Here is a 23,149-nt window from a genome sequence, read left to right on the forward strand (position 1 = left end):
CTGGTGAGAGGATATTTAGAAAGTTAAAGAGAAAGGAAAATGTGATAGTGCAGAGTAGAGAGATGAGTAATGATATCCAAAGTCTATCAGGAACGGAAAGAGCATATTACCATGAGTATTCCTCCAATAAGAATCAGAGCAGGAAACTGTGAACATTGAAAGCTCTTTATTTAAATGGACATAACATTCACAAAAAGATTGATCAACTAAAAGCACGAATAGAAATTAATGAGTACCACCCAATAGCCATTATGGAGACATAGTTGTAAAGTGCCCAAGGTTGGGAATTAAGTATTTCAAGATACCTAACATTAGGGGAAATGGAAAAGCAGGAAGGGGAATTTGAGAATAAAGAATGAAATAACAGCAGAAGAAAGATCTTAACTTGGGAAATTAAGAAGCGGAATCAGTTTGGGTGCAGCTAAGAAACAGCATGGGTCAGAAAACATCGGTGGGAGTTTTTTATTGGCTCCCCAGAGAGTAGTGGTAATGTACGCACATGTAACAAGAGTAATACAATAATCATCGGGTACTTCAATCTACACATAGACAGGGAAAGCCAAAATAGTGGTAATATTGTGGAGGATAAAAGTGATGGTTTTGTAGATCAGTATGTTAAAGAATCACAAGAATAGGCTATTTTAGATCTAATATTGTGCAATGTCAAGGTGTAGTTAAGGGGCCTTTTATTAAGCGTGATCATAATATGATCGAATATTACATAAAAATTCATACCAATTTAGATTAAATCTACAGTCTTAAATCTACACAAAGCAAACTACAAAGGTGTGAATTGTCTATGCAGGATAGTGAAACTGTATTAAAAGGTATGACAATGAACTAGCCATGGCTAACATTTACAGAATTAATACATAATTTGCAACAAATACACATTCTATTAAGGCACAAAACCCAACAGGAGAAATGTCCAGACATGGTTGCAGCACTTCTCACTAAAGGCACTTTTCACAACACTTGCAAAAAAGAACAGTAAGCCTGAGGATTGAGGACATTTCAGAATTCAAAGGAGGACCTGGATATTGATATGGAAATGGAAAGGAGAATATAGGAGTAATCCAGCAAAAAACATACAGACAGACTAAATAATGAGGGATATGGACCATGTGCAGGCAGATGGAATTAGTTAGACTGACATCAAGGTCAGTGCAGAGATGGTGGGCTGAAGGGCTTGTTCCTGTGCTCTACCATACTACATTCTAAGCCTCTCTATATACCCAAAATGTAAAGAATAGGAAGAGTAGAAAAGCAGAGTATTTTGTAGATGGTGAGAGATTGGAAGGTGGGTTGTCCTTGTACACAAATCACAGAAAGTCGACATAGAGGTACAGTAAACAAGTAGTAGAGTTTAAAGTATATGATAACCTTTATTGCAAGAGGATTTGTGTACAAGAGTAAAAACATCTTACTGCATTTATGTAGGACCCCAGTGAGACTGCACCTTGAATGCTGTGTAGAGGTCCGAACACTCTACCTAAGGATATACTTGCCAGAGAGGGAGTGCAATTAATTTAAGAACATAAGACAGGTGCTGGAGTAGCAGGCAACCCCTTCAAGCCTGCTCAGTAAGGGAACTAATCCAATCTTGGCCTCTGGACCACTTTCCCATTCTCTCCCCTTACAATTTGACTTCTTTGTAGTTTAAATATCAATCTCTGCCTTGAATAGATTCAATGGATCCACCTCCACAGTTCTCTGGGTAGAGAATTCCAATAATTCCCAACCATTTGAGAGAAGAAAGTCTTCCTAATCCACATCTGAAATGGGCAACCCCTTATTCTGAAACTATGTACTGCAGCTCTAGATATCTCCACCAGGGAAAACATCCTCTCAGCTTCCTCCGTGTCAATTTTCCCCTGAATTTTATGTGTTTCAATAAGTCCACTTCTCATTTTTGTATATTCATTTGTTCACCTTTTAAAACTAGCCTGCAGGACTGTACAGAACAGGGGATGGCAAGTCCCACAGGCAATTTTAACTTCTCTCTGACCCTGTTGCTACTAGTCAGGCAAGGTTAAAGAAATCTCCTCAAGTAAGCGTGGTTAGAATTTTCAGTGAAATGTGCCAAATGTTGCTAAGACAGATCTTTAGAAAAAATGTTGAATGCAAATTTTGTTTGGAGAAGATCAAGCACCCAATTTATATAAAAATTATTTGAAAAGAAATGGTTACTGTTAAATGTTTCTCAGACTGTTTGATAAGCTTTTTGATTTTATTTGTTAAATGTCTCACTTTCTACTAAAGAAACATAATTGCTTGCCTGAAATTCAGACAATTTGGCATCAGCACAGAACATGACATGTACAAGGAGAGCACAAAGTACACTGCAAGGCTGCTTGCTGGGTGCGAGTTAACCTTTGATGCATGCCTGTGTGTAATGTAAAACACTTCTGCATGAAATATAACATTCAAAATCCTCAAGTGAAAATTGTTAACGAACAAACAAAGCTTCTTCAGAGGTGGTTTCCCTGCTCCTTTTAATATTCAACTGGCCGAGGTTATTGCACAGGGAATGGTTCTGCTTTGTACTATTTTATAAAGACACTAAGCAAATTCATGACCTCGTAACTTAAAGATCCAAATTAGCTTAGCATAGCAAAAATCAGATTAAATATTTTCTATGAGTTCCTGAGAGAATTTATGTAAAAATATCATAGAAAAAAAATCATATTATATATATATATTTATATAGTGTATTGAATGAGAAATCTAAATTGAATGAGAAATCCAGAGATAAACCACATCTCAGTTTATGGCTCAGGAGTGAAATGAGCACTGGGGTTGTAGACTGCCAGCAGTGTACAGTATCTTCTGTATGATGTTTGGTTTTGGAGTCTCATGGCCACTCACATCAATGGGTCCGTCCATTCTTAACTGTAGAGTTTGGTTTCGCTTTCTTAACATCTGTCCAATGCCCATCATTGGGAACTTGCCTCTGCTTTTAACCAAGTAAGGATTGGCTAGTTCATTAGATTTTGTGTTGGGTGAATCTGATGGGTTAAGGGGTGCTGTCTGGGGCCTTAAAAGATCTCTCTTTCCATCATACATTGGAACAGTGTGAGCTGGATGACTCAGAAGGTTCAAGGGACTTAAGCACTTATGCTGTTCATTGGATGTGGAAAAGAAAATTCCTGTAGATCCTATGTCTCTCTGCCGAGGAACCAGTTCTTGTTGATCTTGCCCCATACCAGGGTGATACCCAGTGGTGGCAATAGGAAATAGATCTTTTGTTCTTCTTTTCGAGCTCACCAAGTCCAGTGGCTGGGATTCATGCTGTCTGATAGGCAGTGGAGTCCTTGGGTGGGGACGGTGCATTTCCAAGTACTCTAAGGAAGGTGACTTGAGGTAACCATTCTTGCTGGCTATTGCTCCACCTACTGGAATGGGTCCAACAGGCAGGCAAGGTTCCAGCGACAGCCCTGCAGACAAAAGATTAAAACAGTAGTTGAGGCTTCAGATTTCCAAAATTTAAATAACTAAATTATCTCAGCAACTTAGATCTTAGATGTTCTGCATTGTGAATATCTGCCCACATTTTAAAAATATAAGCTTGAAATTTATTTCTGTGGAATTTTATAAATGTTCAGTGCCTTTTTATTAAATTCTTTCACTGCAGTTCAATTGAGATTTTAACCTGTTTATTTTAAATTGTTAAAGCCTTCACTAAAATAGGAGGTTAACACAAGATATAAACATGTTTAAGTCTAATAATAATTGACAAATGGACCCTCCAATTATACTTTATAGTTAGTGGGGGAATCTACCAACTCTCCTCTTAGCCTCCTCTACTCTCAGGAGAGTAACTGTATCACCTCCAGTCAATCCATGTATCAATGACCCCTCATACCTGGAACCATTCAGGTAAATCTCTGACATACCCTCTTCCAAGTACCATATCCTTCCTCAAGTGTGAAATTGGAAACAATCCTGCAGCTGGGAACAAGGTATTGTATTGCGTAATTCTAGCAAAACTTTTTGGCTTCTATGTCACTGCACACAAAACCCAAGATCCCATATTCTTTGCTAACTGTTTTGTTAACCCATATTGTCACCTTCAAATATTTGTGGCATCCCTTATGTTGTTGCACCCTTATTAAAACTAAACAATTGGAGTTACCAAAATAGATTATCTGATTCATTAAATTTCAAGTGCCATTTATAACAAACACCACCCCCCACCACCTCCCCTACACACACACACACACACACACACACACACACACACACACACACACACACACACACACACTCAAAAAAAATCCCTTAGGTTATCTATGCCATTTGAAATCTATTAGCATCTTCTGCAGTGTTTCATGAAATCATATAGCACAGAAATAGGTTCTTTGGCTCACCATGTCCATGCCAATCATCAAGTACCATTCTACAACAATACCATTCATCAGCACTTGGTCGATAGCCTTCTGTGTCTTGTCAATTCAACTGCTCAACTAGATACTATTAAATGTTGTGAAAGTCTCTGCCTCCACCACCCACTCAGACAGTGTGTTCGAGATTCCAACCACCCTCTAGGTGGAAAAGTTCTTCCTCAGAACCCCTCTAAACTCTTTACCCATTAACCTTCTTGCTTTAGGTACTTCTGCAATGGGGAAACATTTCATATTATCTGCTCTATCTAAGCCACTCATAATTTTTTATACCTCTATCACCCCTCAGCCTCCTTGGTTCCAAGGAAAACAAACCCTACCTATCCAGTCTCTTGTTAAAACTGAAATGCTCCATCCCAGGTGATATCCTAATACACGAAGGTCCTCTGTTCCTCCATATTTCCCAGTCCCTACCATTTATTGAGTACGTCCTCCCAAAGTGGATCACCTCACACTTCAGGATTAAATTCCATCTGCAATTGCTCTGTCCAAATTACCAGCTGATCAATAACTTCCCAGAACCTAAATCTATCCTTCTTAACATCAATCACACAAACAATTTTCATGTCATTTGCAAACTTACTAATCATACCTCCTACATTCATATCTATATCATTAATGTATACAACAAACAGTAAGTCTTAGTGCATGATTCCCTGCGGCACACCACTGATCACAGGCCTCCGATCTCAAAAAAAACCTCCACCTTTACCCTTTGCCTCCTATTACCAAGACACTTTTGGATCCAATTTATCTTTGATCCCATTGGCACTATCCTTCTGGACCAGTTTCCCATATTGGACCTTATCAAAGGCCTCACTGAAGTTCACATAGACTACATAAACAGCACTACCCTCATCAACACATATTGTTTCCTGCCATTTGGTGCCTTCTGGAAATGTTGACATTGTGCCTTTAGTCCTGAGTCCAAATCATTAATATGAATCAAAAATCAATGGTGCTTCCAGTACTAAACCTTAGAGAATGCCACAATTCTCCGTTTTCTAAACCTTATCCAATTTTTTTTTTATCATTGCTATTCCCATCTCATTTACCACAAGGACCAAACCTTATCAAACATCTTTTGAAAATCATTACCCCTCATCCATCCATCTTCTACAGTACTTTATGGAGAAACTTCTTCATTTGTCAAACAGAATGTCCCCTCAATAAATCCAGACTTGTCCAAGTGGTTGCTTATTTACTCCTGGGTTATTGTTTCAAAAGCTTTTTCATCACAGACATTAAATTCATGGGCCTATAGTTGCCAGTTTAATTTTTTTCTCACTCTTGAACAAGATATGACATTTCTAATCCTCCAGTCCATTGGCACCACCCTTATATCCACAGAGAATTGAAGGATTATGGTTATTAGGAACCTTACAAATTTTGTCCTCATTACCCTATGCAATCTAGGATGCATTTCTTCTTATCTGGTCAGTTTATCTACCTTAAGTATTGCCAGTGTTCCTGGTTGATTTGTTTATTTTTACCTCATTCAGTGTCTTAGCAACCATCTCATTTGTCACATCGCTGGAAAAATCCTCTTCCTTTATAAGCACCAATGTAAAACACTCATTTGGTACCTTACCGAATTCCACTAATAGATCTTCTTTTTCCCTAATTATCCTGCATATTCCTGACAACCCTTTTACTATTTAAATGATACAAAAACTCTATTAATTCCTCTTCATGTTGATCATCATTCCATTTTTATGAGTTCTGTTTGCTCCTCTCATTTCTTTTTCCACTTGTTCTCTGCACTTGCTATAATCAGCTTCATTCTCCTCTGAATTATTAAGTTGACATCCATCATATGAATTATTATGTTGACATCTATCATGTGAACCCCTTCTCTGCTTCATCCCATTGTCTAATTCTTTCACCATCCAGGAAGCTCTGCCCTTCCTACGACACTCGTGGGAAAGTATCAAATATTTGTAAGTAGTTTGATGAATTACTTTAAAAGATGTTATCATAATTTTGAAGCAAGTTGCATTTTTGCAGAGCACAGCTATGAGATAGAACATTAATTAAAAACAGAAACTGAATTCTGTCTTTAATTCAGATGTAGAGTATTTAAAATTTATAGGACTCAAATGAAAAGTGATTGATTGGAAGGGGACAGGTTACTTTCTGAATAAGTTCACTCATAATTTATCACTGTCATTGTCCACATTTAGAGAAGACTTTTCTTGTCCACTATCTTAGAGCAAATATGCAATGGGAAGTAAAAATTCACAGAAAGCAATATGGAAAGGTTGGAAATCTGTAAAGAGTGGTTATTGTTTTAGGAAAAAAGGGCTTTGTTAGTTCTGTTGAAGGATCTGTGTCAGAAAGATTATATTTCCAGTGTTGTGCACTTACATTGAAGTAAAAGCAGCTTGACAGTGCAAGAAAGAAGTTTTAAATAATGAAGTCTAAGCTTTTACATGATTATATAATGTAGTTCTAAAGAAAGGTTATTGACCTATACATATACATCAGGGTAGAAATTCATCCTGAGTCACTTACGCTAAATGCATACTATATTGTGTTGTATGACTTGATACAATGCACTAAATACATGCATGATATATTTAATACAGTACATTGTACTCTATTCTAAAACTTATTTCAGTGGAAGAAAATTTCAGAATTCATGCAGGAAAATTCACTGCTATTACATGCTCATTCAGTGCAGGATAATGAGCATGTATTTCTGTGGTAACTCTATCCTTCCACAGATGCTGCCTGATCTGATGGCTATTTCCAACATTTCCTGTTTATCTCACTAGATTGAGCTTACCTCTCTCAGCTTTGGAGACCTTTCTGTCAGTCTGCACAACTTTACTGGGGTTCATTGGAGCAAGAAAACAAGGTGACTGTTTTGAAATATTAAAACCTTTCTCTGCTTTTCTGGAGAAAGACTTCTGGATGGCATCCATTCTTTTCCCTGGATCTTTGGTCTTCTTTTCCTATCAAGGTGAATGCAATTTAAGTCATCATTCAAACAAAAAGGGATTTCTCAAGGAAATTATATCTTAATGGACAAGTCCATTCAAAATAACTCAGAGAATAAGTAATCTGTGCTTGCTTGCAGCAAGACCTAGATAATATTAAGTCAGCGTCTGATGAATAGCAAGTAATATTTGTACCATTGAAGTGCCAGACAGTGCTCCACTCTAACAAGGGAGATTCAATGCCAGCACCATCACTGAGCTCTCACCACTAACATATAGGGATCATTATTTACCAAGACCATAACCAAAGCAACCACATAAACACTGTGGTTCCAAGACCAGGTCAGAGGCTGGGTGTCCTGTGGCAAAGGACTCACCTCATGCCAGTGGCCCTCACTTCCAGGCATTGGCTGCATTGCTAAAGCTCTACTACAGAAGGTGACAGAAGGTACAGCTGCCTTGCTTGTTGGATAGCTCAAGGTACAAATGCATCTCCCAGAAGACTCTTGAGGGAGAATTCAGAATCCTTTCAATTGTAAACCTCTACAAAGTTCAGAACACTTGAAAATTTCTGTTGTTCCAAAGTTCTGTGTGCCTGACTTCAACAAGCTCAGCTTCAATTGCTCTCCAAAAAAACTTGCAAGTAATTGATGATCCCTTTAAAGTGGACAGGTGCAGGCCCTGTTCCTGCTGCTCAGATTGATTTCCAGTTCACGGTCCACACTGTGTTAATTGTATGTGCGTAAATCAATTTGACAGGCAAGACATCAATTGTGCATTGCATGAGGCTTGATGTGTCCCTGAGCACACTGGGGCTACGTGCACAGGCTTCCTATGTGCATGAAACTGTGCCGTCAAAAGTCACATGGTGCGCCATGTGCACAATAAGATCCTGATCACATTTACCAACCCATTTCATTCTACACTTCAATTGCACAGCTCAGAATCAGAATCAAATTTATTATCACTAACATATGATGTAAAATTTGTTGTTCTGTGGCAGCAGAACAGTGCAAAGACATAAAAATCTATAAATTACAAAAATAATCAAATAGTGCAAAAACAAGAATAATGAGGTAGTGTTCGTGGGTTCATGGATCATTCAGAACCCATGGACACTACCTCATTATTCCCAGTGCCTTAGTGAACTGGACCAGAGAGGTGCAATCCCTCTCTGAACTATGGCTTGATGAATAATTTAATGTTGTTAAATTTTAGAGCAGTACTAATTTAGCTATCTTATAAATGTCCAAAGATTATTTTGTTATTCCATTTAACCAGAAGTAAAATATCATCATTCGTAAATTAAATGGAATCATAGTTAGAGTCATTACAGCACAGAAAAGGGCTCCTTCGACCCACCATATCCATGCCAACCATTTTGCCGAACCACACTAATCCCATTCACCCACATTAGGTCTGTATCCTCCTATGCCTTGCCTACTCAAGTGCCTGACTAAATGGCTCTTGAATGTGGTGATTATATCTGATTCCACCACCTCTTCTGGCAGCACATTCCAGATATCAACCACTCTCTGTGTAAAAATATTTACCCTTCAAATCCCCTTTGTAACTCCTCCCTCTCACCTTAAGCTTATACCCTCTTGTGTTTGTCATCTCTACAGTGGGACTGTTTGAATGCATTATTTCCTGATATAAAGATTCAACAATTCCCACGGGAGCAGGTCCTGAACCTCCTTCAACTAGTTTTTCCACCCCATTCATCCACCCCAACACTTCAGGATTTCATGTTAACTTTTTTTCCCCCTCTCGTGTGCATGATAAGGAATGTTAGACACACCCAGAGCTTAAGTTTCAGACCCATGCAAATATTTTTTGGCTTACGATCAGGCAATTCTTGGAATCTCAGCTTTCTGGGGCTTGTGTCAGCTTTTCTTTGAGAACTGTCAGTCTGTCTGAACAAGTTATCTTGACTGGCAATTCCATCGCCTCAGCACATACCCAATTGTGCCTGATTGTACTGTGCATTTAGCTATAGGGCAGAAGCTAGGTTGCTTTCAAAGGCAAAGCAGCTGGTGAAGTGAAACAGTTCCTTCATCAGCAGGTTTCCCTCAAAAAATTGAACATGAAATTTAAACTACAGGAACATGAAACTAAAACACAGCTGCTCTTTGTAGGAATCTCACAAGCACTTGACACGACTTTGCACGAAAGAAAGATTTGAACCATCAGACCAAATTCTTAAAAACAGAAATTGTCAAGGCTAAAGAGCATGTGGCAGCTGCAAACGTTTGTCGAACTGCTTCGGGCAAACTCGAAAGTGAGTGGACAAAGAGGTCAGTCTGTTCAGTGAAGCAAATAAAATACAGCTTTCTGTTTGCTTCCAGATCCCACTGTAAACTGATAGTGGCAACAATTAACACAGCAGATGGACAATCTGCACTGGAAAACAATAGGGCTTGATTTTTTTAGTAATAACATGATGTACTGGAGTCTTTTTTAGGCCAGATTTTTTTTGCTCCTGTCATTAGTACCCTGAAAACAGAACTAGATACTTATCACACTGTCCTTGGATCATCCACATTTGCTGCAACTTTGGATGGTGCCTCCCACAATGAACACTGGCCAGGATATTAAGCCTATGGCCAGAGCATTATAGGAGGGAAACTGAGAGTATTTATATTTTATTGTTACTTGCTGCCCCTATTACTTCTCTTTTTTATTTCACTACCACTTTACTTATTCTTCATGTTGTAACACTACTTTTTATAACATCTTACTTTCTCTTTCCTTTAAAAACTGTATTGATTCTTTCTTTATCATGGGTCAAGCCTGAGCAGTGTATACGTTAACCAAATGCACATGAAAATCTACAAAGAAGAACTGAAGAAATAATAAAAAGATTTTCTTTTACAGCATTCTGGACTCAATGTAAAGTGCAATAATTTCAGATCATTACCACTGCCTCTATTTATTCAGACAGCAGCTGTTGATAATGATACCAGCATTCTCATTTTCACCACCTCTAGACCTTTCTTCACGTCCCATTAAGACCCGTTTTACTTTGTGTAATCATATTTTTGTCATTTTAATCTGCTGCCTATCACAAACCTTCCTTGGTGTTCTTTCCTCTACTGCTTTCCTGATGCTGTGCTTGCTTCAAAGAAAGTGCTTAAATTGTTCCAGTTCTCTTGAATGTCCAATGAACTGAATCATTAACTGTTTCTCTATCTACAGATGCTGAGAATCCAAGCATTTCCAGTATGGACTATTTACATTTGTTTTTTCCTAATTGCATTTGGGAGAATTCTTTTTGTCATTCAAACTGTAGATTTGTCCTGCATTACAAAGTTGAGCAGCCCCAGCAGATACAATCTCACTTAGAGGCCAGTCACTTAGCTAGAACAGTAAACTCCCAAAACTAAAAGTAATATTAAAAGGAATTCCCAATCTGATGATTTGTGCATAATAGATTAGTTTAAATCAAAATGCATGTGCTTTTCTGAGAGAATTATTCTGAGCCCAGAATAGCAGCCTTAGTTTGAAGGTTGCAACTTGGAAATGTAATTAACATTGGCAACAGATGTGAAAACCAATACAAATAAAAAAAAGGGATATAATCAGATTAAGTTGCAGACACTGTACCTCCTGCATTTCCTTCAGTCTGTATTTATCAAACTGATGCAGTAGATTCCTATAGCAAATACCATCTGCAAAGTCTGGTTTCTAAGAAAGAAGAAAATATGATTAACATTGGCAGATGATTTTCTCAGTACACTGAGTCCAGTTAAATGGCAGAAAGATGTTTGTATTGAATTAATATTGCTTTCAAAGTGTCTTTGTTTTAAAGTGGTCCCTGTGTTTAAGATCAACAAAATAATTTGGTTTTGCTAAACTTATCTTTCAATATCCTGCTTTTACAAAGTTTCAAAGGACTTACAAAGTTTTTAACTTTTTTATATCCTGTTCTTTTGTTACTCTTTGGTTTAACCTGACCGTAATGCAACTGGATTGGAGGAGTTATTGGACTCAGTGGAATGAGTAGAGAAGTGATTAAAAGCAGAGAAGCTCCGTAATCTTAGACCTTCAACAGTGCATACTAAGTTAACTTTTGCATCATCAGGTTTAGTGCGCCAATAATTCTTCCCATCCATTTCCCTTAAAGCTGTAGTCAGCACTTAATTATTTAAACAAGAATTTATGTAGAATTATATCACACGTCTCAGGTCACCAACAATTTTCACATTATTTAAAGTTTCAGAAAAAATAATCAAAGCATTGTATCATGTAATGATCTACCATGCAGAAAAACATGAAAAGAGCAACTCAGAATCAAACAGACATAGCATGTTGACATTAGTGACTGGAAGTGGAAAAACTCTAGTGGGATTCCTTTGATAACTTCACTGATACATGTGCTTGACTAGGCGATTAAAACTACGTGGCAAATAGTAAATGGAAAACATTTACAATATTGACTCCCAGAGTTCCTCATTTGTTAAATGAATTTAATGAATTATGAAATAGAAATTTCACGTGAAAAAGTTAGTCACCCTTTTAAATATGAATTCAGTTGGCCAAGAGACAATTGATTGTGAATGTCTTTCCAACAAACTGGAATTTATTTTTTAAAATAACTTGCAAGTCAAACACAAAGTACATCTGCTTTTCATTGTATATCTGTAGTGTCTGCTGGTTCTTTGATGTTGTTACCAGCCAAGGAAAGCAGTGAACTTCTAATTAAAGAGCTGTGATTGCTACAACAATGTATCAAGGTTATGGCACAGTCATATCTCAGTCCTTAAAGGTTTCCTTATCCTATATATCATACACTGCTTCCCCTTCAAAAAGGAAATCATCCTATACAAGTAAACAACTATTTATATATATGATTGTATAAAATAGGTTAAATATTTACATTTGGATCCACATTTATAAATTCATTCAATTAATTTATTTGGTCCTCTTCATCTCCAAAATCTCCCAAACAGCAAAAGTGCATTTGTCATCCCTGAAGTGTCCACTTATGACACCCTCAGTTCTGGTGCATCAGTTCCTCCTGTAGGCAATGTGGTATCCATTCAGTTTTGAGTAGTCAGTGCCTCCTGACCCCTGTCCTGCCAAGTGATAGCTGCATCATAGAACCTACCCTATAACTCAGATCCATGATTATTCAGTACCTCATGTTCTTGAGCACCGTCCTCACTTTTACCAGTTAATCCATGTGAACCCATACCATTCGCAATTAGCAGCTCATGGTTGGACTCCATAACATTGGTAATAGCTGTGCTATTTCATCCCCAGCATGAGAGCCAGAATGGTTTCCGCAAATCAAAATGGACCAGCAAGTATTTACTAAGTTTTGTTCCATGTTGTTATGAGCCATCTGTTGTGAAGGGGATCCAACATGGTGACCAAATTCAGAGGAAACTTTTAGTACTGATGAATCCCAATGAAGGAAAACAATTCAGTCACGTATGTTGGCTCTCTTGCATCCAACACAGCCACCACCTTTTCTTGGACATTTTTGTTCATTCTGACTTCCATAAAGAGAACTTCAGCCTGGATTAGAATACTCTATTTCTGTCTCAGCAGTACAATGTGCTTGTTCACCCTGCACTTTCATGTTGTTGTTCAGTTTTTGTAACAATGAAGATATTACCTTGATTGCATTGATACCTTCAAAATTGGTACAGCTTTTTATCCATTACAGGCTAAAATATCCTCGGGGCTGATTTAATTCTATTTGGCAGATTAATATAGGAACCAACCCTTTGTGCATATTAGTTGTCAGGGGTTCTGATTGAATCCACACTCAACTACACAGATTCAGCTTGCTAAAATATCAAGAACCTGCCAATTCCTGAATAACTGATGTTCTCATGTGAGACCTCATCTGTAGTTGGTGGCATCACCTTTGTCTCCAGCCCTGGCACCACCAGCTATACCACCTCCCTCTTTTGAACAATCATTATATCTCTCTGACAATATCATTTGGCCTCAGAAATATTTCTACTCTTTCCATATAAAGGCCGAAGGGCTGAATCAGCTTGTTTCAATCAGATTTACCAACATGTCTGTTACAAGTACTGCCTGCCATCATCACCATTTTAAGAAGAGAATCCAATTCTCTTTTTCATTGTAATGCATCATTGTCTCAGTGCTCTCTCAAGCATCAAAATCCCAAACTCACTGCCAATATGGGCCCTTTCAGCAAAGGCAAATAACAGAGAGACAGCCGTCAACAGAATATCCCTTACTGGAGGCAGTAACTCTCAACCAAACAATAGTGACTGGTACAACCATGTATCAAAGTCATACCACAAGGTACACTCAGATGTTCAATGTACCCATAGGCAGCATACAACACAGTATCCTTTGTTTTCTCTCCCCCCATTTCTTCTGATTTTCCTTGATTTCTTCCTCCAAAGGCACTCTGTAATCTTTAGCATCATACACTTGCAGTAATTAGTCCCGGCCCAGAGCACAAATCTGGGCTAACACTCCAAACCAGGAATGAAGGACAGCTGCATGGTCAGAAGTGTTGTCATTCAATTCCAACAGCTGGCGTCCGCCATTAACATAAAAGATCACATTACAGAGTTAGGAAGAAAAGCTGGGAGGTTGGGGGTGGGTAACTGATTATCTGCTCATTACATTTGTGGAAACATATTGTGCAAACATAGGCTGCTGTGTTTCTCACAAGAGTGACCACATCGGTTGTAATGTACTTTAGGATGTCCTAGATCAAGTAAATGCTGGTCTTTAAATCCAGCCTTGACAACAAGTATTGTTGAGGCCAACTTGATCCATCGAACATCCAACCATTTATACTTCCAGAGTGGGTGGGGTTGGGGACCAAAGGGTACCCAATCAAGACAAAAATCTTCATTTACTTTCCCTTCAAGAACCCTGAGATACTGAAGCTAACCCCATTCTGATATCAGCTGCCTCTGCACAGACAGATCAAAAACATGTCTGCTAGGTTCCAGGATTCATCTAACACACTGCATTCAGTTCCTATAACAGCAGTAGTTATGAGATATTTCTTGCCAGTTTAATTTCTTTCTTTAAATGGTTCTTTTAAAAACATCACTGCTCAAGCTCTTACTTACCGCAATGCTTTTAAAATAGTGATCCAACTTCCTATTTAGCAGAAAGTAGATGGAAAGAGTGTGGGAGGCCCGGTTTGACAGCACCGTGTTTACTACCTCAGTGTGTTTATATCCCATTTTCTCAGTCATGTGGAGCAACACACTCTGATTCAAGTCCTCTGGATGAAGCCTAGATAAGTAGAAATCATTGTATGTTTAACAACATCTTTCTATCTTTCCAGCACATCGGAAGGAGAGAGAAAACACATTTTAGAACTAATTGCTGATTGCTTTTGATTAACAATGTATGACTCACTCCAATAGTAAACAATGAAATTAATGTTCAACATTTTAGATAGACATCAGCAGCTAAGTGCTTCAACATTATCATTCCTACTGAGTAACACAAGCAGTAGCTTGAGCCAACAATGTGCTCAATGCGTTCCTGCATTATCCAATTCTCATGTAATTAAATAGCCTACTCACTTCAGCAAGAGAAAGAAGGTCAGAATTTAATGTTTAGTTTTTGATTTTTAATTCAATTTGTTTGGCTCTTTTAATCTAATTTTAGATTTATTTAATTTTACCTTTCTATGAGGACTGTTTTAACTCTGTTAATATCACATTTCTAGCTTCCGCTACATCACTTATATACTATAGGTCTGGAACACGATTGTGGACCTGTTCCTTTAAGACCATAGTTGGAAATAGGCAGTTGCAAAAATTACAGCTACTTATAAACCACTGAGATCAGAAGGCAGGCTAACCATCAACTCTAGCCATCCGTCTTCATGTTAACACTGATTCTGTTTCTCTTTGTTTGTTCTGGATCTGGAATGAGATAAGATCAGCATATGGCTAAGCAGCAGACTTTAACTGGGCAAATTCTATGTCATCATTTGCAACAGGGTTTTACTTGACAGAAGGCCAAATCAGACAGTTGGTCACAAAATATTAAAAAGCCACAGGTAGAGCATCCTGATCTCCCATTTTTAATTGTCAAATCTGGTCTTCATCAAACTCTTTCTACACCATGACTGTTGACTAGTCAATATACACACATTAGCTTCTCACTTGTGAGAATGTGGACTTCAGATGAAGTCTCGTGTCACACTACATACATATACGTAGATTTAAATATTACAACTTAGTGAAATGTGGAAGGTGAGTGGGGGAAGAATTCTTTTCTATCCATCTCATATTTGTTTCCTGTTACTTCAGTGGAACTAAATGTCATGTGGTGAGCAAAATCAGCAGCTGGTTCTCTTCTTTTTTCACTCAAAAATAGAGAGGTTATGCTCCAATTACATAGGGCATTGGTGACCCACATCTGGAGTACTGTGCACATTGGCCTTATTTAAGAAAGTATAAGATATCTTTATTAGTCACATGTACATTGAAACACACAGTGAAATGTATCTTTTTGCTTAGTGTGTTCTGTGGGCAGCTCGCAGGTGTCGCCACGCTTCCGGCGCCAACATAGCATGCCCACAACTTCCTAACCCGTACATCTTTGGAATGTGGGAGGAAACCGGAGCACCTGGAGGAAACCCACGCAGACATGGGGAGAACGTACAAAATCTTTACAGACAGTGGCCGGAATTGAACCAGGGTCACTGGCGCTGTAAAGTGTTACGCTAACTGCTGCACTATTGTGCCTGGAAGCAGTTCAGAGAAGGTTTACTAGACTAACACCTGGAAAGGGCAGATTGTTTTATGAGGAAAGGTTGGTCAGATTTGTACCTGATGAAGTTTAGAAGAGTGAGGGGCACTAAACTGAAACACAAGATCCTGAGGGATCTTGACAGGATGGACGAAGAGAGGATGCTTCCTCTGATGGGAAAACCTAAAACTAGTGTGCAAGGCAGAGATAAGGTGACTTTTTTTTCCTCTCTGAGCATTATGGACCTTTATTCCTCAAAGGGCAATGGAATCAGTGTGTTTGAATATTTTTAAGGCCAAGAAAGATAGATACTTGATAAGCAAGGAAATGAAAGTTTAGTGCAGATTGATGAGAATGAGGTTACAATCAGATCCATTGTGATCTTATTAAATGACAAAAGACGTTTGAAGAGCTGAGTGGCCTACTCCTGCTCCTACTTCATTTATACCCATTTTCACAATTCATATAGCACTGGCGCACAAAGACAGATTATCCCCCTTTGGAGATTCTTTGCAGCAGAAGTAGGGGAAGCTGAAAGATACGGATCTGGAAGTGCAGTTCCACAATAGTAAGTGTTTGACAATGGTTACATTTTTTTAGATTATCTATTGCTTTAAACAGAAATTCTAATAGATGGCTAAAGCTACCACTTTTATTTCCCTTTGAGCAGGAAGTAAATACTGTCAGACGGAGACGTTAGCTGGCTGAGTATTTAGCTATGAGCTTTCTTTGTTCCAGCTGTGGGATAGTTCAGCTGTCCTCCTGGGGATTAACTCTGTGATACGGTGTGAACAGGTGAAGAAGCCTAAAACAATACTTTGAACTGAAGTGAAAGAAAATATATTAAAAAATGGGCATTAGCAAAGGTAATTCAGAATTTAAAACAGGCTGGCCGGACAATACCCTCAAGCTTGAAACCTGTGGCATTGTGAATTTTTCAGTAGCTTGAACTACAAGTGTACAGGCAGGCACAATAGTGTAGCAGTTAGTGTAACGCTATTACAGCGCCAGCGACCTGGGTTCAATTCCCGCCGCTGTCTGTAAGGAGTTTGTACGTTCTGCCCATGTCTGCATAGGTTTTCTCCGGGTGCTCTGGTTTCCTCCCACATGCCAAAGACGTACGGGTTAGAAAGTTGTGGGCATGCTATGTTGGCGCCGGAAGCACAGTGACACTTGCAGGCTGCCCCCAGAACACTCAACACAAAAGATTCATTTCACTGTGTGTTTCAATGTACATGTGACTAATAAAGAAATCTCATCTTATCTTATTATCATCCACATGGTTCGGTAGTAATAATTGTCATCTTATGAAAGTCAAAAGACATTTTGTGGAACAATGCATGAATGTTTAGGTAAGAAAATCTGTTCCCTAAATAATTACCAAATGGTGCTCATGCCAGTGATTTTCAATGTAAATGTGGACAATCTAACATAAACATGTGAGAAAAGAATGACAAGGGGTCAAAGAAAGTACAAACAGACATCAGAAAAACAAATCTATAGAAATGAATAAACCATTAATAAAAATGACATATTTATAGCTTTCAACATTGATCCCTGATTCTTCAGTTTTTTTCAAATAATGTTTCTCACTAATACCCCAATATATCTGTTACTACTCCTTCTCTGAATTCCCAATTGAATGTGTGCAAGTCATGTGTCTTTAGATTTCTGCCTGTTGTGCTCATGAGCTGGGAAATAAGTAATGTATAGCTGACGGGCGGTTGAATCCACTTCCTTGCCTGGGAATTCCAGCAGAAAACTGAAACCAACAGCGTAAACAGTAATAAGGGGGAAAATCTGCAACCTATCACTCTATAATACAAGTGGGTTCAGGCATCAAAGTACTGGTCAACTAGACTGTCAAGTAAATGAATCACTTGGTGGGATTCTTGACAGGCATTGCTCAGGACTGAAGTATTTGATGTAGCAAGGTGTCACAAACCAGCAACAAAAGAAACACACTGAGCATGATTTAGTGTTAAAAACTATTTTATTAATCACTACTTATGATAATACGTAAAATAAAAGTTAAAATGTTAGTATGTTAGAATTCAAGAATGTTAAACCTCGAACGTTAACCCCAAAACTAAACTCTTCGTGTGTGTGTGTGACAAAGTCCAAAACTCCCAGTTCCTGAATGGTTCTTAAAGTTCAGTTCCGCAAGCCATAAGGTGAAACATGAGCAAGGGCTTCTTCAACAACCACCGTTGTCTGAAGATAAGATGTAGATGTAGAAAAACATAGAGAGAGTACATACGAAATCCAAATGTTCCACGATGGAACCCAAACGACACTTCAGTGTTTACTCGGTAGTGACTTCCTCACCCCGAAAAGCATCCGAACCATGGTCGTCCACACACAAATACCTGTTTCCTTCTACAGGTCAGCAACAAAGTGAACTCCACCGGATTACTTCCAACTTCCATACATGGATTTCAGTGGCAAACACAGTTATTGTTTCTCATCCATCGATAGAGAAAACAAGCAGGCTGGTGTCTCTCTCCCTTCTCTCTCTCTCTTTCTTCTTCTTCTTCTTACTTCTTCAACAACGTCATTACGTCCTTTATCTTCTATTGACGTAAGCACGCCCCACACACACATACACACACACTCTCTATCTTAAAGGGACTTTCACTGAGTCCATAACACCTCCCACCTAAAAAAAAATTTTCCCAAGAAAATTTTAACCGCGCATAGTTAGTAATTTTAATAATTATCATGCTACACAACTACAGACTATCAGATTAGTACAGATACATGTTTCCCATTTAACATCGAGAAAGACAATCAGCAATCACATTATCTTTGCCTTTAATGTGAGTTATCATGAGATCAAACTCTTGCAAAATTAAACTCCAGTTTAACAGCCTTCTGTTCTTGTTTTTGACTCAGCTCAGAAACACCAGTGGGTTATGATCTGTATATACAGTCAATGGTTTCTGAGCGGTGCAAACATATACACTGAAATGTTGCAAGGCTAAAACAAGCGACAGTAATTCTTTCTCTATGGTGGAATAATTCTTTTGATGCTCATTAAATTTCTTTGAAAAGTAAGCTACAGGATGGTCAATATCATCAAGGTCACCTTTCTGCAACAACACAGCTCCTGCAGCTTCATCACTGGCATCTACTGCTAATGAAAATGGCTTTTCAAAGTCAGGTGTTCTGAGCACAGGATGGTAGCATAAAATGGCTTTCAGCTTCTCAAATGCTTCTTGACAAGAATCTGTCCAAACAAACTTTACTCCCTTCTTCAGAAGATTAGTTAGGGGAAGAGCAATATCAGCAAAATTTTTACAAAATTTTCGATAATATCCAACCATTCCCAAAAATCTTCTAACAGTCCTCGTACCTGTGGGAATAGGGAACTCAGATATTGCTTGAACTTTTGCCTGAACAGGAGCTTGCTTGCCTTGACCTACAACATAACCAAGATACGTCACAGTGGCATGGCCAAATTCACTTTTAGCCAAGTTAACTGTAAGGTTAGCCTTGGAAAGTCTTTCAAACAACCTTTCTAACGCAGAGATGTGATCTTCCCAAGTATCATTCCCAGTCACTAAGTCGTCAATGTAGGCATCTGTATGTTTTAACCCATGAATCACTGAATTAATCATTCTTTGAAATGTTGCCGGAGCATTTTTCATTCCAAATGGCAAAACATTGTATTCATACAATCCAGAAGGGGTTACAAAGGCTGAAATCTCCCTTCCTCTATCTGTTAATGGAACACACCAGTACCCTTTTAATAGGTCAATCTTTGTAAGAAATTTTGCCTTTCCCACTCTGTCTATGCAATCCTCCACCCTAGGAATAGGGTAAGCATCTGACTTTGTTACAGCATTCACTTTCCTGTAATCTGTGCAAAATCTAACAGTTCCATCAGGTTTAGGTACGATAACACAGGGCGAACTCCAATTTGAAGTAGAATGTCTAATAATATCATTTTCCAACATGTATTTTATTTCCTGATCAACAAGTTTACTTTTTTCCACATTCATTCGATATGGGTGTTGTTTGATTGGTTTTGCATCCCCAACATCAACATCATGGGTAATTATCGATGTTCTGTTTGGAACATCTGGGAACAGATTTTTAAATTTTAAAATTAATTCTCTCATCTGTTGTTTTTGTGAAACTTGTAAATGGTCCAACTTCGTTTCAAGGTTCTCCAGGATATTTTGGTTTTTTAGTTTCGATGGAACAATATTTGGTCTAAATTGGCCTTCCTCAACATCAACATCAGGCATTCTAGAAACAACCTTTTCACCATCCACCAAGGCCACAACTGAATCCCTCTCATAATAAGGTTTTAGCATGTTTACATGACAGAGTTGTGTTTTCTTGCGTCTATCTGGTGTTTTGATTATATATGTTAGATCAGTCACTCGAGATTCAATAACATAGGGTCCAGAAAAGCGAGCTTGCAAGGGATTATTTTGGCTAGGGAAAAATACCAACACCTTTTGCCCCACTGCGAATATCCTAGGCCAAGCACGTCTATCAAAATATGTCTTCATTCTTATCTGGCTTGTTTTCAGATTCTCTCTCGCTAGCTGGCAGACTCTCTCCAACCGAGTTTTAAATTTTTGGACATAGTCCAACAGACTCAAGTGAACTTCCTCATTAACCCATTGCTCTCTTAACAACTCCAAAGGTCCTCTCACCCTATGTCCAAACACAAGCTCAAACGGACTAAATCCTATTGACTCCTGGATCGATTCTCTAACGGCAAACAAAAGTAAATGGATACCTTCGTCCCAATCCTTGGTGTTTTCAAAGCAATAAGTCTTCAGCATATTTTTGAGAGTAGAATGAAATCTCTCCAGAGCTCCTTGAGATTCTGGGTGATATGCAGATGATACAATCTGCTTTGCTCCCAGCTCATAGACTATTTGTTGAAAAATTTTTGACATAAAATTACTACCTTGATCAGATTGGATTTCTTTTGGCAAACCAAACAAGGTAAAAAATTTTACAAGAGCCTTTGACACCGTCTTGGCCTTAATATTTCTAAGGGGTATTGCCTCTGGAAATCTAGAAGTGGCACACATGATGGTTAACAAATACTGATTTCCAGTCTTAGACTTTGGTAAGGGGCCAACACAGTCCACAATCACCTTCGAAAAGGGTTCACCAAAAGCAGGAATTGGCTTCAAAGGAGCCACAGGGGGTTTTTGATTTGGTTTACCTACCATCTGACATGTGTGGCAGGTTCGACAAAACATCACCACATCTTTTCTCAAACCAGGCCAATAGAATTGTTTCAAGATCTTCCCTACAGTTTTATTCACACCAAAATGACCACCCAAAGGCATACTATGGGCCAGGTTTAAAATCTCATCCCTATAAACTTTTGGAACAACAACCTGATGAATAACTTCCCATTCCTCAGTAACAGGAACATGAGGAGGTCTCCATTTCCTCATTAACACTCCATTTTTGACATAGTATCCAGTTGGCACTTTTTCAATCTCCTCACATGAGAGAGCTTTTTCTTTCAATTCTGTCAACTCAGGGTCCTTTGTCTGTTCCACCATAAAATCCTTCCTCGACAAAGACAAATCTTTAAATTCAGGCTCACTATAAGGATGTTGATCCTCCAGTGAAGACAGAAAAGTCTCAGATAAGGCATCATAATTTTCTTCCTGTTTAGGACTGTCACAAGGAACCACATCAGACTGCATCAGACTGTCTGTCTTGGCTAATTCTTTAGCTCTAGCTCGAGTCACCGTACATGATGGGTAAACATCTGGATCATTCTCAGACTCATCAATCCTTGGTTTGGTTGTTAACCGTACCACAGGATCACTTTCTCCATCTGCAAGGTCATTTCCCAATAACAAAGAAACTCCTTCCACTGGCAAACTAGGTCTTATCCCTATCTCGACTGGTCCTTCTACGAACTTTGACTTTAAAATCACCCTGTGAAAAGGGACAGACATGGTCTCACCTGTAATGCCTCGTACTAGATTTACCTCACCAGTGTCACTTTCTTCACCAAAATTTAAAACACTGTCCAGCAAGAGAGATTGACTAGCCCCAGTATCTCTAAGAATTTTCACTGGCACCTGGGGTGACTCATCATTCAGTGAAACAAAACCCTCTGATACATACGAACGGAATTCTTTTCTCACCTCCTCCAACTTTTCCGCTTTTCCCTCTTGCAAGGACTGATCTTTAACAGCATCTCCTAAACCTTTTTGATTTTTAATTGCCTGAAAGCAAGCATTGGGCCCAGCTTCCTTCTTTTTCTTCAAAAGGGCACAATTAGATATCACGTGGCCAGGTTTCCTACAGTAATAACAAGTACGCTCAACAGGTTTCTCCAGCCCTGGCTTCTTTTCATCCTTTCCTTTTTGATTACCTCCCAATTTAATCTCCGGTTTACCTGGATTGTCTTTGTAACTCTTTTGAAAGGTTTTAGGTTGTCCCCATTTGGATTTATGGGTTAAAGCATAATCATCTGCCAACCTAGCAGTTTCTTGTAAAGTTTCCACTGCCTTTTCATTTAAATATGTTGTTAATTCAGCTGGAACACATCTTTTAAAGTCTTCCACCAGTATCAATTCTGTCAATTTATCATAATCCCCATCTACATTTTTAGCCAGGCACCATCGTTCAAAACATATTCTCTTTCCATTGGCAAATTCCATATAAGTCTGATCTGCAGATTTCCTCAAGTCTCTGAATTTTTGTCTATAAGCCTCAGGGACCAATTCATAGGCCTTCAATATAGCTTGTTTTACCTTGGTATAATCAGCTGCATCCTCAACAGACAAAGCAGAATAAGCTTTTTGAGCTTTACCTTTAATCACACTCTGTACCATAAGAACCCATCCTTTCCTTGGCCAGTTTGAACTCACAGCAACCTTTTCAAAATGTTGGAAATACTGATCAACCTGATCTTCTTCAAACGGAGGGACTAATCGAACCTCTCTGCTGGCTGAAAAACCATCATCAGAATCAGATTCCAAACTCCTACGCTTCATTTGTAACTCATGCTGCCTCTGTTTCTCCTTTTCCTCACTATCCAGCTCCATCCTCTTCAATTCCATCTGCTTCATTGCTAGATCAGCCTCT

General features: G+C 38.6%; 1 protein-coding gene across 1 annotated transcript in view; it reads right to left on the reverse strand.

Moving 5' to 3' along the window:
• Positions 1-258: 258 nt before the first annotated feature.
• The window catches only part of hunk (hormonally up-regulated Neu-associated kinase), a 52,668-nt gene continuing 29,777 nt past the window's right edge, over positions 259-23,149 (reverse strand). The window contains 4 exon segments of the mRNA XM_052015113.1: positions 259-3,437; positions 7,192-7,360; positions 10,952-11,032; positions 14,422-14,590. Of these exon segments, the coding sequence (XP_051871073.1) occupies positions 2,776-3,437; positions 7,192-7,360; positions 10,952-11,032; positions 14,422-14,590 (1,081 nt within the window). The 3' untranslated portion in view covers positions 259-2,775.

This window comes from Pristis pectinata, chromosome 4 (assembly GCF_009764475.1).
Source record: "Pristis pectinata isolate sPriPec2 chromosome 4, sPriPec2.1.pri, whole genome shotgun sequence".
Lineage (NCBI taxonomy): Eukaryota > Metazoa > Chordata > Chondrichthyes > Rhinopristiformes > Pristidae > Pristis > Pristis pectinata.